This window comes from Chrysemys picta, chromosome 23, assembly GCF_011386835.1.
Source record: "Chrysemys picta bellii isolate R12L10 chromosome 23, ASM1138683v2, whole genome shotgun sequence".
Lineage (NCBI taxonomy): Eukaryota > Metazoa > Chordata > Testudines > Emydidae > Chrysemys > Chrysemys picta.
Genome location: NC_088813.1, coordinates 14,369,255 through 14,387,477, shown reverse-complemented (window position 1 = coordinate 14,387,477; position 18,223 = coordinate 14,369,255). Strand labels below are relative to the sequence as shown.

The following is an 18,223-nucleotide window of genomic DNA, read 5'->3' as shown; positions in this document are numbered from 1 at the left end:
CCAGACAGGACCCCCCCAGCCCCCGCCCCAGCTCCAGGTGGGATTCTTCCTGGCCCTGCTGCGACCACCTTGGTTGCTCCCAACTGAGCATCACCAACTCCCCCCCCGCTGCCGGTGGAAGCCGAGCATCTTCACCAGCTCCCCCCGCCCACCAGCTCAGATCCAGGCCAGCTTCGGCTGCTGCTTGTTAGCCCGGCAGCGCCAGCCTGGGGACGGGGGGACCCCCGTGCACGTGGGTCCAGAGATGGCAGGTGAAACCACAGAGCCAGACACAAAAGGGGTGAGGCCCCCATAACAAGGCCAGAGAGAGGGCAGGGAAAGGCAGCCACGCTGGCCTTTCACGGGGCCTGGGCCGGGCCCCGGCTGGTGGCAGGGGCCCGCCGGGCGGTACCTGCACGTCGTCAGAGGAGGGGACGTAGGTGGCCCTCTTGAAGGTGTCGGTGACGTTGCGCAGGATCTCCACCGAGAAGAGCAGGTCCCCGCTGTAGTACGTCCTGCGGGCCATCAGCTCCAGCAGGCTGCGCACCACCTGCGACATGCCCTCGCCCGCCAGCATGCGCTGCCCCTTGGCCAGGTGCTCCCGCAGCTTTCCACGCAGAGGGACAGAGATGGGGGGGGGAGGGGAGAGATTACCCAGCAGCAGGGGGTTCCCCGGGTCCCTCTCCCAACCCACCCTGAGGCAACAGCCGGACAGGAGTCCTGTCTGAGAACAGCACGGACATTCACAGGAGCCACCAGGGTGGTTACCCATGTCCCACCCCCAGGACACACGGCCCCTCCCGGGGAAGTTCCCCGTGTCCCACACCATCGCAGGAGCCACCACTGCAGGGCCCAGGGCCTCGCTCCTCTTCCCCCAGGCAGGAAGGTGCCATACCCACGCCAACTCCCCTCCTGGCCCCACACCGCAGCCCCTGAGCCCCCGCGGCCCCCCAAAGGAGGATGTGGGGCCGATGGATTAGAGTAGGGGTCAAGGAAATCAGGAACGCTGGGTTCTAGTCCAGCTTCGCCACTGAGTCACTGTTCCAGGTGAGTCACTCCCCTACCCCGTGCCTCGGTTTCCCCATATGTCAAATGGGGATCTTGCTAGTCAAGGCAGCTCCTTGATCTACCTCAGCAGAGTGCTTGGCCTTGCCAGGGAACGGGACAGACAGCGAGAACGGGGAAGATGGCAACACAGAGGGATAATTAGCATCAGCCCCCTCCCCGAACCCGGGGCGGGCGGGGGAAGGAGCCGGGGGCAAGGATGTTAATTAGGTTCCATTGCAATGAAATATTCATGCAAAGCAGCATTTTCACTGGCAGCTGGGGGGAGCCAGGGGCTGCCTGGCTGCTCTGTACTGGGGGTGCTTTTGTCTGCCAATCCCGAGGGCCACCCGGCTTCGGAGCACACCTTCTCTGGGAAAGGGGAGGGGCGGGATCGGATGGGGGGCAGGCTGGCTTTGAAGGGGCTCCCCTCTCTCCCTTTAACGAGGCATACAGTGGGGAGGAGCCATGCAAGGCCAGGAGATCAGAGCCCGCCAGGACGGGCATGCCTGCGAGGTGTGCCTGGGGGGCTCGGCGTCCTGCCCAACCAGAGGGATCGCGGCAGAACTGGAGTCGCGGGTCAATCCCCGCTGCCTTGAGCCGCAATCGCTTCTCAGGCAGCTTGTGGGGTGGGGGAAGAGGGGGGCAGACAACAGGGACAAGGAGGGGAGAGTCACAAAGGGTTAATGAGTAAGTGGGGGTCACCGGGGTGGAGTCAGCTGGTGGGCGGGGCTCCCAAGAGCGGAGAGGGGCTGAAGGGCTGGGAGAACTGGAAGCCAAGGGAGGAAGGACAGATCAGAGGGAGCATCAGCGGCCAGGCACAGGGACCTATCGGCCCAGTAGGAGCCCCGTGGCCCGGGGGGATCAGCAGAGGGGACGGGGCTGGCCCCGGGGAGGAGGAATGAGGCACCATCTCCTGCAGCAGCGACTGTAGCAATCCCCACCTCTGGAGAATGCCAGATCAAAGCCCCCCTCCCCTCCTCCACCCCGGCCACTTCAAACCACGGCCCAGGCCCCCAAGCCCCCTGCGGGCAAGCCCTGGGACCCCCCAGCTGGCCAGGAAACCAGAGTCCCCCCGGGAAATGACCTCTGCACCCAGGTGGCTGCCCGCACAGGGCACACGGGGCAACGTGGGGGGTGCTCAGCAGAGGGGCCGGGGCCGGCACTGGGCACAGAGCTGGCCGGGGGCTGGCTGGGCTCTCCCCCTGTGCGAGGGAGTCTCAAAGCAATGCAGCCACTGGCACTGCCAAGGCGTCGGGGTGAAAGGCAGTGAAGGTGGCACCAGGGTCGGGGGGGGGAAGCGTGGGGGCCCGCCGGCGTGTGCACCTACTGAGAGATGTAAGTATCTGTACTCGTGCGAGATGCACCGGGCAAAGCTGGGCACGCCCCAGTACGCCACCCCGTGGGCGTTCAGCAGGCACCGGCGGCTGGCGGATCCTAGACAAGAGGGGAAAAGAAGCATGGAGCACCCAGCCTGTGCAGCCCGAGTGCCGCAGCCCCTGCCCCCACGCCGCCCCTCAGCCCCAGAGCCCACAGCCCCAGTGACCACAGCCCCCAGGCCCAGCTCCAGCCCCAGTGCCTACAGCCCCTGCCCCCACCCCACCCCCAGAGCCCACAGCCCCTGCCCCCACGTCGCCCCTCAACCCCAGTGCCCACAGCCCCTGCCCCCACGCCGCCCCTCAGCCCCAGAGCCCACAGCCCCAGTGACCACAGCCCCCAGGCCCAGCTCCAGCCCCAGTGCCTGCAGCCCCCCAGAGCCAACGCCCACAGGTCCCCCCAAGTCCCAGCACCTGCCCCCAGGCTCCCAGCCCCAGCAGCAGCCTGTGGCCACCCCACAAGGTGCCCTGGGGAAGCCGGGGTGTGAAGCCAGGCCGGGGAATCAACGCGTCTAGGAAGGCAGCAGAACTCCTTGGGGGCCCAGCAGCGTTAGCTGGGGCATGCGGCCCTGCAGCCAGGCTGTGACTCCCATAGCCCATGTGCCTCGCCCCCCTTCCCACTCGGCTCGCAGCCCTGGGGGGGGAGCTGGGGCGGGGGGGGAGCCCTGGCCGCTCACCGGTGGCGTTGGGTGGGCACTTGTTGTAGATGATCTCGCCAGCGGCCGTCTTCTTCCAGGTCATCAGTAGGACATACTCATCCTTGCACATTTCATGGTAGGCTGCCAAGGGAACGCGAGGGTGAGACGGGCCCCCGGACGGCTGCTCTGCACGGATGGGCCACTAGAATGGTGGGGGCACGGGTGCTGGGCGGGACTAGCAGGCGTGTGGTAGGTCAGCTGGACTGGAGGGAGGACTGGCTTGTGTCAGGCAGACTGGCTTGAGAGAGGGAGCTGGACAGACGGCAGGAGGGTGGAAGGACAGATGGAAGGAATGCAGGAGGGTGGATGGAATGATGGACGGAGGGGCAGTGGGCGGGTGGAAGGACAGACGGACAGATGGATGTAGGGACAGCAGGCGTGTGGAAGGACAGATGGACAGACGGATGGAGGGACAGCGGGCAGGTGGAAGGACGGACAGGCAGACAGAGGGACAGCAGGCGGGTGGAAGGACGGACGGACAGAGAGACAGCAGGCGGGTGGAAGGACGGACGGACAGAGAGACAGCAGGCGGGTGGAAGGACGGACGGACAGGGAGACAGCAGGTGGGTGGAAGGACGGACGGACAGAGAGACAGCAGGTGGGTGGAAGGACGGACGGACAGAGAGACAGCAGGTGGGTGGAAGGACGGTCAGAAGGTGGGTAGGGAGAAGGACAGACGCCTAGAGGGAGCGCAGGTGGGTGGAAGGACAGACGGATGGCTGGCTGGGTGGGTGTCAGGGCAGGACAGGAGGAGGAGGAGGAGCTGGATGGACGGAAAGGTATCAAACCAGCTGGCCAGAGGGAGGCAGAGTCCCTGGGTCCCATCGCGGTGACAGGCCGAGGCGGGGGAGCCCGCGTGCTGGGCTGGAGGCTGAGCAGGGGTCGGCAGACTCTCCGCCAAGTACCTGGGCACTTCTTCTCGTTGCACGTCTTGACCTCCTCTCCGGAGCCCTCACACGGGTAGCCTTGCATGCCCGTGCCCTGGCACATCCGGAAACGTCTCTGCCAGCCCGTGTCGCACGTCTTGGAGCACAAGCTCCAGTGGTTCCACGGGCCCCACTTGCCATCGGCTGCCGGGGGAGCAAGAGACGCGCATTAGGGCCCTGCTCCGGGCGGCGTGGGGGACCAGACAGACGAGCAAGAGAGACTGCCAGAGACCGGGACACGGCCGCGCCAGCTCAGAATGACTTTAATCAAATATTCTACAGATTATTAAACCCATTAATCAATCGTTTCAGCCTCGTTTCAACCAAACGAGACAAATGTCCCCTCGTGTCCCAGGGTGTCCTTGGCTAATTAGTGCCACCCCCGGTATTCCTGTCCTTTCAGCCCCAACACACCTGCCCCCCCCAGACCCACACTCCCACCCTCTGCCTGCCAATCCAGGGAGCCCAGACAGAGCCCGCCTGCCCTCCGCAGGACCCCCTCTGCCCACTGCTAGGCCCCTGTGTGCAGGGCTCCAGCCCCTACACAGCTCCCCAACCCCCCTGCTTCCCCTCCTGATGCTCCCTTATTCAGTCCATTTGTGGCACCCCCGCAGGGCTGGGCAACCCCCACCCCAATGGGTCAGAGTCCAGTGCCACCGCAGAGTCCAGGAAGACACCGGCGAGGTTCGAGGCATTGGCTTCCCGGCAATGCACAACGGTGGGTCAGTATCGCTGCCAACCTTGTATAGATGGGGAAACCGAGGCATGGAGCAGGGAAACGACGCGCCCCGGGACTCTCAGCAGAGGCGGGGAACAAGCCAGGCTTCCTGCCTCCTAGCCCAGTGCACCAGCTGTTGGGTCACGCCGCCCGGCCTTGCCACTCGCACCCAGATCCAGGAAGGGGAGCGGGCGCCCTTCGAACTGGCCCAGAGAGCGGCAGGTTTGCAGCACCGCACGCTGATCTCGGACCCTGGGGGGGCTCAGCCACCTGGCTCCAGTCTCTGCCAGGGAGGAGCCCCTCCTCAGATGTTCTCTCCCCCCTCCGCCAAGGCGGCCCAGCAGCCTGGATGAGCCACGTGACCTGCCAGGAGCCGGCGCCCCCGACCTTTCCAGGCAGCTCACGGCAGCCAAGTGACATTTAAAGGTCAGCAGGCGCGTGACAGCGACTGCCATCGCTTTGCAGTGGGCCTAACACCCGCCCTCCCTCGAGGGCTGGGTGCACAGGGCCTGGCTGGACCCACCCGAGGGGCCGGGACTGACTGGGGATGGGGGAAGGATCAGGAGACCTGTCCACCCCCATCCCGGGGCCGCCTCGCGCAGACCTGCTCGCCCCGCGCTGGCTGTCAGGTGCAGGCCCCATCCTCAGCACTGAAGGGCCACCAAGGTTCGGGAAAGGTCCTTGGCGCCGCTCCGTGCGCATGTGAGTCTATGAGCCAGCTCCACCCTGTGCTAGTGCCCGCTTGTGCACACTCCCTGGGATGTGTGCTGGATCCTGGCAGCAACTGACCAGCCACGGGGCCTCGGCAGGGCATCTGCCCCTGTGTGCGTGCATGAGCGGTGGCGAAGGTTCATGCCTACGTGCTCAGTTCCCGATGCTGCTGGAAGTGCTCGTGCACGGCCGCATTCCCAGAGCTGCGTCCCGAGTCAGTGCACGCAGGCCAGCTAGCTCCCGGTGCCAACGCGAGCACTCGCACAGACGCTTGTGCACCCCCGTCTCTCTGGGAGCCACGGCCCCACGGCAGGCCCACGACTCCGCTGTGCCACGGGGCTAGCGCTCGAGCCCAGCGGGGAGCCGCAACCGTCACCAAGCGAGCAGGCGATGAAGGGCAGCGATCCCCACCCAGGGCCCTGCAGCCTCCCCACCATCCCGGGGCACAGATCACGGACGCTCAAGCACTGGGGAAGCACATGTGAGCGTGTAGCACCATGGCAGTGTGTCTGAGCTCAGCTCACGAGCGGGAGCCCCTAGCGCCCAGGAGACGGTGCCCCCAGCTCTGGACGTACCCTTCCCCCAGCTCCTCTGCTTTAGCTCTCCTAAAAGCTGACAGATTAGCTCTATGGTGGGGAGAGGCAGCCGGGGCCCATCTGTCACTGTCGCCTGCTGACGGGCAGTTCCATGCCCGCTACTCGGGGATTAGCGTTCCTATGGAGCGCAGCTGGCGCCCCAGACGGGTTCACGGGGCCTGTCTGCGGCTCAGTTTAAAGGTGTTTACGCCGAGTCTGGGCCCCAGCCCGGCGCCTGCCATGGAGCAGAGATGCCAGCTGCTGCGGTGGCCACAGGCTAGGAGGGACAGCCAGAGCTCCTGGATGCAGAGATCCCGAGAGAGCAGCTGAGACCGGGCTCAGAGACCCAGGACTGCAACCGCCACCTGGCTCGGGGAGCAGGACAGAGCCCACTCCATAGCGTGCCCCACGCAAACCTGGATCCCGGAGACAGGCCACGCTGCACAGAGGGGTCAGGCAGCTGGGGGCAGCACCAGCTCCTCCCACTGCACATCAGCTGGGGGCGGCTCAGCACTGATCAAACCCCAACTCACTGAGCAAGCCACGCCAAGTGCGAGGGCACAGGGATCCCCCGACCCCAGCGTAGCATCACCGCTCACACCCATAGTGACGCACGGGGATCCCCCGACATGGCACGCTGCTCACACCCATAGTGATGCACGGGGATCCCCCTACCCGGCACTGCCGCTCACACGCACAGTGACGCACGGGGATCCCCCGACATGGCACCGCTGCTCACACCCATAGCGACGCATGGGGATCCCCCGACATGGCACCGCCGCTCAAACCCATAGCGACGCACGGGGATCCCCCTACCCGGCACTGCCGCTCACACGCATAGTGACGCATGGGGATCCCCCGACATGGCACCGCCGCTCAAACCCATAGCGACGCACGGGGATCCCCCTACCCGGCACTGCCGCTCACACGCATAGTGACGCATGGGGATCCCCCGACATGGCACGGCCTCTCACACCCATAGTGACGCACGGGGATCCCCAGACATGGCACTACCTCTCACACACATAGTGACGCATGGGGATCTCCCGCCATGGCACCGCCGCTCACACCAACAGCGATGCACCGGGATCCCCCTACCCTGGGGTAGCAACGCCGCTCACACCCACGGCAATGCACAGGGATCTTCTGCTGCAGCATCGCTGCTCACACCCACAGCGACGCACGGGGATCCCCGCCCCTTGACACCGCACCGCCGCTCACACCCACAGTGACACACAAGGATCCCCCCACACAGGCTTGGCACCACCGCTCACACCCATAGCGACACACGGGGACCCCCCGCCCCCAACAGGGCACTGACACTGACATCCACCAGAATGCACGGGGACCTCCCAACATGGCACCACTACTCACACTCAGAGCGACACACAGGGACCCCACCCCCGATGTGTCACTGCCGCTCACACACCCTGCGACGCACGGGGATCCCCCGACATGGCACCATTGCTCACACCCAGAGCGATACACGGGGACACCCCCCGATGTGTCACTGCCGCTCACACACCCTGCAACGCACGGGGACCTCCCAACGCCACACCGCCACTCACACCCATAGCGACACACAGGGACCCCACCCCCGACACGGCACCACTGCTCACACCCAGTTACTGCAAGGGGGCATTTACCCTCCCAGAGGTGCTCCTGCTCTCCCCCTAGAGTCCCTGTGCAGGCGTTGGGCCCCAACATGCCAGCACCTGCCACATGTGGCCTGGTCTGCGCCAGAGCAATGCCCAGCACCATGTCCCCAACCTCTCTGAGCTCTGACGCCCGCCCCAGGGCCTGTCCCAGCTCCGCCCGAGCCCCCCACCCCCACACAGCACGCGGGAGCCTTACTTGGGCAGTCAGGGCTGGTGCACTCCCTGGCGTCGGCGTGGGCTCCTTTGCACTCCGCCCAGCCGTGGCCCGAGACGCTGCATTTGCGCGTGCGCTGCTGGGTCCCGTTGGAACACGACACCGAGCACCGGCTCCACGAGCCCCACTCCAGCCACTGACCTTCCACTGCAGGGGAGAGCACAGGAGAGAAGGTGGTTAGTGCAAACAGGAGCTAGGGGGATGGGGGGCAGGGGAAATTCCTCATGGCCCCGGTTTCCAGATCCGGGCCCAAACCTCGTCCGCCCCTATCCAGTTATGGGCTTCGGCAACACATTGGCAAAGTGTGCATCACGTCCCCCTCTAGCGGCTGGCCAGTTAGAGGGTAACAGCCTACTACTGCCGCCAGCTAACAGCTGCGCCTAGAGCTGAAACGCTAGCTGCCTGTGTTGTGGTGCTCAGGGTTCTGGGTTCGCATCCTGCCTCCCTGCAGTGGTTACAGCAGTGCCGCCCAGGCAGGTGTCACCAGGACTCTGAAGAGCAGGGGTGGTGGCTACTGTTCCCCATGTACCAACGATGCTACCGCTCTGCCAAGTGCTGCCGGGTAACCACCTGCTGCTCCTGCTGTGGGGCTCTGGCGCTTGTGGCGAGATGGTACAAGGCTCTCCCAGCAGCCATGGGGGGCACATGTTGCAGGGGGACTATCTGCCTTAGCCCCATGAGTGGTCCTGCTGCAGCAGCTCAGTGGATAGCAGGCGACGGCACGGTTCAGCCTGCTCCCAGCAGTTTCTTTCCAGGAAACGTGGAGGGCAGGTAGGGGGGTGTCTGTGGGCATCAGCACAGCTGTGCCCGGGGACCCCGGGCTGAGATGCGTGAGCAGCACGGCAGAGCTGAGGTGCATCAAGAGAGCGGAAGGATCCTGCCCTGACTACGCCCCCCCACACCAGATGAGCAATGAATCCTCCCGCTAGCCCTTAGCAGGGACCTTGCTGGGGGCGCAGAGCAGCTGCGACTTCTTCCACTCCATAGCCGCCTGCACTGGCTTCCCAGCGGCTGCACGAGCTCCGAGCCAGCCTGGATCTTTCCATGGGTGTCCATGCAGGGGAGCTCCAGGAGCTCCAGGAGCAGCAGGCTGGCTCTGCAGGAGCCCCCACAGGTTATCTAGGCCCCCGTCCGCCTCCTGGCTGAGGTGAGCACTGAACTCCCCGCCCCTGGCCCCACCAGTGTCCTAAAACCATCGCCATGGAAATGCAGCGGAGCTCACTGGGAGCGGGAAGGAGGGAGAAACTAACTAATGCGGGGCTCAGGGATGGCCCCGGGGACAGGCAGCCCGGGGGATGGATCTGGGAGACAGGCCTGGCTCCTACACGGGGCAGCGTGCAGGCTCAGAAACAAGCGAATACATTTCCTCCCCATCGCTCTCGATGCGCCCCAGGCCCCTGTCGGGATAACACAGCTATTCCCCCACCCCACGGCTGGTCGCAGCCTGTCTGGCCCGTCAGCCGCCCAACAGGGCAGGAAAGAGTCAACTGGTAACCTGCTGCCGCAAAATCAATAACTGAATAAAAGAGAGAGCGAGCGAGAGGGAGCGAGCGCGCGCTCTCGGCCAGATCCGCAGCTGGTGTGACCACCACCACTCGACTGCAAGGGGATCCGGCCCACTCACTCCAGTAGAGCAGGGCCCTTTGACACCAGCTGGGGATCCGGCCCACTCACTCCAGTGGAGCAGGGCCCATCGACACCAGCTGGGGCAGTTGGTCTCTGCCTCCCCTCATCCCCATTTCCTCCTGCTGGCTCCTGGCGGGCACCGTAGAGCTCTGGGAGGGTTCCCACCCTGGCACGCCATCCCCCGCCCAGGCCACTGCCCAGCTCTGCCCATGAGGGAATTGCTCGTTAGCCCTGGACACAAAGCTACTTACAAACGGCCCGCCTGCAGCCTGCCTGGTGCTGCTACTCGCCAGCTTCCCCCCGACAGAGATGGGCGACACCCGCCCATCACGCTGGGTCAAAGGCAGAGCCCGGAGTGACCTGCTGTGGGGCAGCAACCTCCACCCCTGGGCTTCTGAGCTAGGGAGACACCCAGGAGAAATGAACAGCGTGCGGGGGGAAGAGCCCCCACATCCCCGATCTCTCGGGAGGTATCCCAAGGGGCCGTGTCAGGACTCAGCACGGAGATGGGGGTTCCACAGAAAGGGAGAACCCCTCGTCCTCTGCTTTCCCTTGGCCAGCGACGGGGTGGGCAGGAGTCGCCGCTGACAGAGCTACACGCTGCCCCCGCTTTAAAGCAGCAGGTACAGATGGGGTGGCCGCTGGCAATTTCACACCTCGGCTACATCCTCCTGCAGCCCCCGCCCGCTGGGGAGCTCTGGCTGCCAGAGCCTCCCCGTGCCTGGCACGGTTCCCAGAGGGGGTCTACTTACAATCTCAGCTGGCCCACGGTATGCTCTTGCCCCTATGGGGCCCTTTCTCTGATACCCCACCCCCCACAGCACCTGCCCCATGCATCCCCCTTACTCTGCCCTATATTCCCCCTCGCCCATCCCACAACTCCATTCTTGCCCATGGAGCTCTGCCTACCCACATCTCGTGCCTCACTACAGCCACATCACATCACCCTCCTTTGCCCCCGCACTTCCCTCCTCCAGTGTCCCAGGGCCCTGGGTGCTCACGATGCGCCACCCAGACGTCTCACAGTCCTGTCTTCTCCCGTTCCTCCTCCCCAGCCCCCGGGGCTCACCCCCTCCCCACAAGGGGCTGGAATCAAGGCTGCCCCCTGGGGACGCTCAGTGCATGTCACGTGTATCCCACGTACCCACAGAAATGCCACTTGCTGAGCCCGCCGGGGCCTCGGCCAAGCGGCCACATCTAGTGAGACGGCAGCGTTTGCTACTAGCCGCCGGATCACAGGCACTGGCCCAGTCACCCCAGTCGGGAGCTGGACGCAGGCCGTTCAGCCCCAGAGCTGGGGAACCTGGGCTTTAATGTGGGCGGGGGCTGTCTGTCTAAGCTGGAGTCACGTACCCCCTCCCCCAGTCACCCCAGCCGCCTCCTTCGCACTCACACCTCTCTCCCCTGGGTCACACCCCGCCGGCCTCCTTCTGACCAATCTCCCGTCCGAGTCCCCTTCCAACCCGCTCTCCTAGCTCAGGGGAGGGAACAAACGGGCACGCCGTGTCTGCTCCCCAAATCATCCCTCTCCAGCACCACACCTGCATCCCGTGCCACAGCCCCATCAGTCCGCCCCCCTGCGATCGCCCCCTCCCCCCACACTGCTCCCTGCACTCCGAGCCCGCGCGCCGGCAGCCGAGGGGCGGCCAGGGGACGAACAGTGACCTCCATATCTGTCTCTCTAGGCTGTTCCCATGGGAACCTAACGCACAGAATATCAAAAGTCTTTGCCTTTGATTTCAGTCCAAGTTGGGAACCTAAATACCTTTGAGGATTGGAGCCTAGGTGCCCTGAGACCGCCCAGGGAGGGGGGCTGCCTTTTCTGAGTGTGGCATGGGGCTGCTGCCAAGGGCGAGGCCACCCGTGGGCTTCGAGGGACGGCCAGGGAAGGCAGGCAAGCAAGAAAGCCGAGCGGGAAAGCGCGGAGAAGAGCCAAGGAGCGAGTTACTAACCAGGGCAGATTGCGATATTGCAGGGCTTAGTCTGCACCTCGGGGCCCTCGCAGGCCTTCCCGCCGTGCTGCGGGGCTACGCACTGCCGGGTTCTCGTCCTGGCCCCTCGCCCGCAGGTCACGGAGCACAGACTCCACGGGGACCACTCCTCCCACAGGCCGTGCACTGCAATACAGCACACAGCAATCACGCCTCCGGCCCAGCCCGGGCCCGGGCCGCGCGCAGCATACGGCATGGCGGGGGATGGGGATCGGGGGCGCTCCGTCCCAGGAGTGCAGGCCCGCACCCAAAGCAGCTCCCTCACGGCAGAGGGAAGGGCTGAGCTGCTGCGTGGAAGATCTGGAAGCACTTGTGAAACGGGGGGCTCATATCCCACCGTGGCCTGGGAGGCATCACAACCCTCGTTCTACGGGTGGGGAAACTGAGGCACAGAGCGGCGAGGTGACTCCTCCAAGGCTACACAGTGAGTCAGTGGCAGTGCTGGGAACAGAACCCAGGAGTCCTGACTGCCACTTCCCTGCTCTGACCACTGAACCTCTCCTCCCTCCCCGGGGTGGAGGTTTGGGTGGTTGGTGCCTAAATGCCCTAAGTCCCACCCCCCACCCCAAGGCCTCAGCAGGCAAATCAGAAGCCACCACCTACCATCCTGGCCCCTTGCTGCACCACCCAGCAGATCCAAGGGCGGGGGGTGTTACTCGGCTCTGCCCCCTACAACAGAGCATCCTCACTTTGGATTTATGGGGCGGGGACAATGGGAGGCAGGAACGTTCTCGAAGATTGTAAGAAATGTTAAGGTGGCAGGGGGGGCACAGAGACAGCGGAGGAGCTAGGGTCTGTCTTCCACACAGCCAGGTCAGACTCCCCTCCAGTCCCTAGTCTCACCCCCAGCCCCATTACCGTACACCCCCTAGTATAACCTCCTAGCTAGAGTAGGTTAACCAAAGGCGGCCTTTTCCTTAGGGCTGATTCCAAAGGGCGTTTTGGCTGCGGTGACAGCGAGGTGGGGCCAAGCATGATTAAAAGATAGCGACGAACACATGACATGGTGGGAAAGCAGCAGAACCCAAGGCCCAGGGGATCTTTGGGTGATGGCCGCCACACCAGGGGTCGAACCGGGGACCTCCTGAGCTAACCGCATGAGCTGCCACAGCTGAAGTCAGGACTCCTGGGTTCCATTCCCAGCGCTGCCACTGACTTGCCATACACCTTGGGAGGGGTCACTTCACCTCTCTGTGCCTCAGTTTCTCTAGCTGAGCCTATAACAGACTCACATTCTCTGTGGACAATGCACAGGGGTGGCACTGTAAAACGCCCCCCACTGGGTTACAATGGGCACCTAACGCCCTTCAGGCCTGTCTACACAAGAAACTAATTTAACCTAAGGTGTGAACCGAAACCGATTTAGTGCAAGCCCCTAGTCCAGTTTCGCTTAAGTCGATTAGGAACAGGTTTAGTTGCACCGAAATAACCTGAAATCAGACCATCCACATGTGGCTTTGCTTCAGTTTAACTAAACTGGTTTCAAAACCTACACCTCTACCCCGATATAACGCTGTCCTCGGGAGCCAAAAAATCTTACCGCGTTATAGGTGAAACCGCGTTATATCCAACTTGCTTTGATCCGCCGGAGCGCGCAGCCCTGCCCCCCGGAGCGCTGCTTTACCGCGTTCTATCCGAATTCGTGTTGTATCGGGTCGCGTTATATCGGGGTAGAGGTGTATTTAGATTAATAAAGTCTCAGGCTAAGGGGGACCTCTGTGATCCTCTGGCCGGCCCTCCTGTGTAGCACCAGCCGGAGAAGTTCCCTGAAATAAGTGCAGCTAGTGGCACCTTCCCCTGCAGACAAGGCCTTGAAAAACCATCTGAATGTCCAGCTGCAATCCAATGCATGTGGATGGATCCATGTGGGACCCCACTGGCTTCCCCAGGACCCTGCCTAGCACTGGTGGGCAGGGGGGGGAGGAGGGTTTCCTGCTCCTCCACTGATGTTTATAGACCACGGTGAAACTGATGAACCATGGAGGGGAAAACAGCGAAACCGACTAGATGCAAAGGGCCAAGTTTCCACTGGCGCCACACCTGCAGTCAGAGTCAGATTCGCAAAAGCCCTCAGCACTGTTCATCCCTCACCCAGGACGTCAGGTGGGTGCTGGTGAGTGCTGGTCCCTTTGGAAAAACTGGCCTAAAGTGCACAGGTTAAACAAGCTAGACTAAAGAGAGAGACGTCCCCACCCTGCAGTGATCTCTGGTGTTCCCCGGGACTAGCAGGCTCAGTGTTTTCAGACAGAAATGGGATTTTTTGGGGGGCTGATGCTGTTCCCTCACTGCCTTGCCCCCGCCTGTGCCCAGTGCTAATAAAAACGCTCCCGCCTCTTCCATCTCTTCGCTCGGAGGAACCGAAAAGCATTTCGTGAAGGTGGACTGAGCTTCCCAAATCCCTGAGCGGGGAGTTGGGGAAACCGAGTCACAGCGAGGCAACGTGACTCGCCCAAGGTCACAGAGGGAGCCAGTGGCAGAGCTGTGAATAGAACCCAGGAGTCCTGGCTCCTGCTCCTGGCAGACGTGGGAAATAAGCGCAGCTCTCTCAGCCTGCCGAGCTCTAACTGCGAGGCAACGCTCTCCTACTGCTGCATGAGCTGAGAAACACGATGTCATGGCGGGGCCGGGGGAGGAGGGCAGCCCTTGTGCTTTCCGTTTCCATGGCTCTGCCTGCAATGTCAACATCTCGCCCATCTTCAAAGCCTTTGCGAAGCATCTTTAGCCCTCAGGGAAGCTCGGAGCTTTCTGAGGATCAAACAGCCGCTCGGAGGGATAACCTGAAAGCGCCGGGAAGATGAGGAAAAGACGAAGGCGACCGAGCCATCACTGAGATAAAAGCCTTCGGCCTGGAGAAAAATCTCATCCTGGACGGGGGGAGGGGACACAGCCAGCATCAGTCTGCGGCTGGGGAGCGCAGAGGGGTGTTATGACATCACTAGCAGACTCTTTCTGCCCACGCTGTCATTTTGCAACAGCCGATAAGCTCCCAAAGGGGGCCAGATGAGACCATCAGATTAGACAGAGAGAGAGAATCCAGCTGCACAGAAGCAAAGGCCCCGATCCTGTAATGACCTCGGCTCCCGGAGCCCACTCGCAACTCATCCTGGGACCGAGGCCTTGGCCTAGGAAGAGGCCAACTCTCAAAGCAGCTCCTACCCCTGCCCCTACGTGACCCCCCTCTTGCTTGTGGGGACCGAGCCCATGACAAGGCGGTTGGGTTTTTATTTCACTAGCACAGAAAACCTTGCAATGAAATGAAGCCAGACTTGGCAATCAGACTGGGAAGATCAGGAAGGACCAGAAGGGGAGAAGAGGGGGAGGCCCCTGCTGGCTATGGCCCTGTCTGGCCTAGCATTCAAGGCGTAGTCTGAGCACAAATGTGCTAACACATATGGCAATCTAGGGAGGACAATAAAAATAACACCGAGCCCTTTTCGGCCCTAGCTCCCATCATTATCCCCACCGTATCGAGGGGGAAACCGAGGCAGAGAGCTGGGAAGTGACTTGCCCAGGGTCACCCAGCAGCGGAGCTGGGAATAAAATGAAGGTCTCCTACATCTCAGTCCAGGGTTCTACCCACTAGGCCGCACATGCCAGGCTGGCTGAATTAAAGGCCAGGCTCCCCAGCCCCCAGGCTGTAAATCAGCCAGTTTAGCAGGTGTTAAAGGCCCTCGCTTGTAAAGTGACACCTCAGACGCTGGCCTGGACAAGGCCCCTGAGCAGGCAAGCACCACATCAGTCACAGGGCTGCAGCGGGACCAAAGTGGTGCCTGGGTCTCGTGCTGCCCCCTCACCCCAGCGTCCTTCCCAGCCTTGGAGCCCCAGACCAGCGCCACGCTGGGCCCAATCCTATGTGGTGCCAAGCATCCCCAGCTCTCAGCTGACATCTGTGGGAGCGGAAGCTTCTCAGGGCAGTTCAAGGGGCTGCCTGCCTGCCGAGCCGAGATGGATCACTGAGCTGGCTGGGACAGGGGGCCTGGGCCAGGCAAGGAGACTTACCCCCACTCGGGAGAAGTTGCCCATCTCCTGAGCTCCCAAAGACAACAGCGCCCCAGGTGGTGGCTGTGCTAGCCCAGTACGTAGCCAGGGGATCGGGTGGGTCTGTACTCGAACGGCCAAGACACAGCGCTGTTTTTCGCACGCTCACTCGAGCAGAGCATGCCCGGGTACATCTACCCGAGCAGGGAGTCATCCTCCAGGCTGCTGTGTAGACATTCCCTGAGTGTAACAGCACCGAGATGTCCCCAGCAGCCAGGGAACCTGCTCCCAACAGGCTGGCCATGCACAGCCAGCACTCCCAGCTTAACGTGCTGGCTACCTGCGCTCTAACCAGGCAAGCCGGTGCCAGGGATACGGGGGCTACAGGCACCGTCCTTCCATACCACTGCCCACACCATCTCTATGGGATCCAGGCAGGTGCCGTCCTCTCCCGATTGAATCCCTCCTTCTACCCAGGCAAACACTCGTTCCGACCCTAAAATGCCTACCTCCCTGCTGGGGGCCTGCAGCGGGGAGAGACAACCTGGCGGCAGATTGCTGAACGCTTTGGCCAGGTCGCCAGCCCTGGGCGTTTCAGTCTGTGCCCAGGGTCAGTAGGGGAGGATCAGGGCACGCTTGCCTCCTTCCCCACTCCCCACTTGCAGGCTTTGGTTCTGCCCTGTGGGTGAAGGGAGTTCGGCCCCATAGCGCTGCTTGAGTCTGTGCGCAAGCGTCGCAATGGTTTTTTTGTGGGTGTCTGTCTCCACTCGGAGCTGGGCTGAGAACCCACCTAACTCACCGCACCAATGTCATCGTCAGGATCATCGGCTTAGAATATCAAGATCCCGGCCGGTCAGCGTAACGTTAGCGATAAATACATCCCACTCACACACGTCAGCGCCTCGTGCATGAGGCCAACATTCAATCCTACAGAGGTGTCCCCTGGGGGACAGCATATGGGCTACACCGCATGCCCGGCATGTCTCTCACTCAGGCCATAGGACTAACTACTCTGGTGTAAATGAGAAATAACTTCTCCTGACCGCGACAGAGTCACTCCAGATTCACATCAGCGTGACCCAGCTCAAAGCCCCGTTCCCCATCCCCTTTGACAACTGGACCAGGCACTATCCCCGCCCACCCTGCACTGCCCCAGGACAGAATCCCCGCCCCATGCCAGCCCCTCGTGAGGGGCCACAGGGCCGGGGTCTGCTCTCACACGCCCCAGGTCAAGTGGCTGTCCTGGAGCCAGTGGCGTTTCACCCCCTCTCCAGCTGAGACCAGGATCCAGTGGGTGGATCCCAGAGCAGGAAAGGACAGGAGTTTCTCCCTTGGCCCTGAGGACATCCTGCCCCTGCTCCCCCAGGGGGGATGGGAACAGCTCTCAGGGTGGGTGGGTCACCCACGGGGAGGGAGACCATCACTCCAGCTCAAGAAGAAGGGCAGAGAAGCCTAGGGCCACCCCATCCCTACCACCAATTCACCATCAGGGTCCTGAACCCCACAGCTCGCCTGCCTCGCAAGTTGGGTGCTCACTGAGCAGCTTGGGAGCCCTGGGGTCACCCTGCAGCCTGGGACGGGCGGCTTTGCTCCTCCTAGCAATGCAGCATCTCTGCACCGCCATGGGGCCAGTTTGTGCCCGTGGCACAGCCGGGTGAGGGGTGGGGGTAGGGGACCCTCGTTATGAAATGGAACGAAGCGCCACAACTCCCCCCTCCTCACTGCCTGCCCCCCTGTACCTGGGCAGGTGGCGGTGTTATTGCATATCCGCGTCTCCCGCAGCAGCCCACTGCACAGCGTCCCGTAGGGAGACGAGACGCAGGAGCGTGTGCGCACCTGGGAGCCCTGCCCACACGTCAGGGAGCAGACGCTCCACTGGGACCACTCCTCCGCGGCGGGGTCTCCTGTGGGGAGAGAGGGAGAGACACGCGTTGGCCAGCCGGCCTCCTTCGAAACACAGCGCGCCCCCCGCCAGACACACACACACACGCAATGCACAACTAGCCTGCGGAACTCACTGCTACATGAGGTCACCGAGCTTAGCAGGGTTAAAAATAAAGGGACTGGGCATTTATCTGGAGAGGGAGAGAAGCCAGGTTTACATTGGGGAGGCTTAATAAGCTTTGGGATGGGATCAAAGCCCTCCTGCCCCAGGGCTTGACCTAACCTCTAATGGTTCTAATTAACAGGAATCAGGAGGGAATTTCCCAGGGGGGCAGGTTCTCCTGTAGCTGCAGGGTTTATTCCTCTGAAGCAGCTGCTGCTGGCCAGTCGGGAGCAGGACGCCGGGCCCGGATCGGATCCAGTCTGGCTCAGTTCCTGGGAAAGTGGTCGGGCCGGAAGGCCCAGCAGCTGTTTGGCTGTGCGGGCCCAGGCCTCCATCTCTCTTTCTCCCGTGAGCAGGTGTGATATTGACATTTACAACAGTCTGGCTCTTAATACGCTGGAGGATCCGTTGGAAGTTATTGGCCAGGCCAGCTGTAGGGATATCAGTTTAACTTAAGAGGGAACGTAGGCAGGAGGCCTGGGAAGAGGATTATTATTTGCTGGAGACAGAGAGAGCGGAGATTGGCTGGAACGGGCTTCCCAGCGAGGCGCTCACGTACTCAGTCAAAAATGAAAGGGGGGGATAGAATTCTGGGCTGTTACTGCTCGTCACAGCCTGGGCTCTGCTCTCAGCTCCATCGGCGTCAATCCGAAGTAACGTCACTGAAGCCAGTGGACTCAGC

General features: G+C 62.7%; 1 protein-coding gene across 9 annotated transcripts in view; it reads right to left on the bottom strand.

Moving 5' to 3' along the window:
* ADGRB2 (adhesion G protein-coupled receptor B2) overlaps positions 1-18,223 on the bottom strand; it is a 153,844-nt gene that overhangs the window by 32,860 nt on the left and 102,761 nt on the right. For 6 of the 9 annotated variants that reach the window (XM_065576656.1, XM_065576657.1, XM_065576655.1 and 3 more), the window contains 7 exons: positions 17,234-17,398; positions 11,478-11,642; positions 7,882-8,046; positions 4,003-4,167; positions 3,077-3,178; positions 2,354-2,460; positions 392-586 (listed from right to left, as the gene is read on the bottom strand). In XM_065576656.1, coding sequence (XP_065432728.1) covers positions 392-586; positions 2,354-2,460; positions 3,077-3,178; positions 4,003-4,167; positions 7,882-8,046; positions 11,478-11,642; positions 17,234-17,398 — 1,064 coding nt within the window. The remainder of the gene's footprint in view (positions 1-391; positions 587-2,353; positions 2,461-3,076; positions 3,179-4,002; positions 4,168-7,881; positions 8,047-11,477; positions 11,643-17,233; positions 17,399-18,223) is intronic. The other 3 variants (XM_065576660.1, XM_065576663.1, XM_065576661.1) reach the window with 3 other exon arrangements.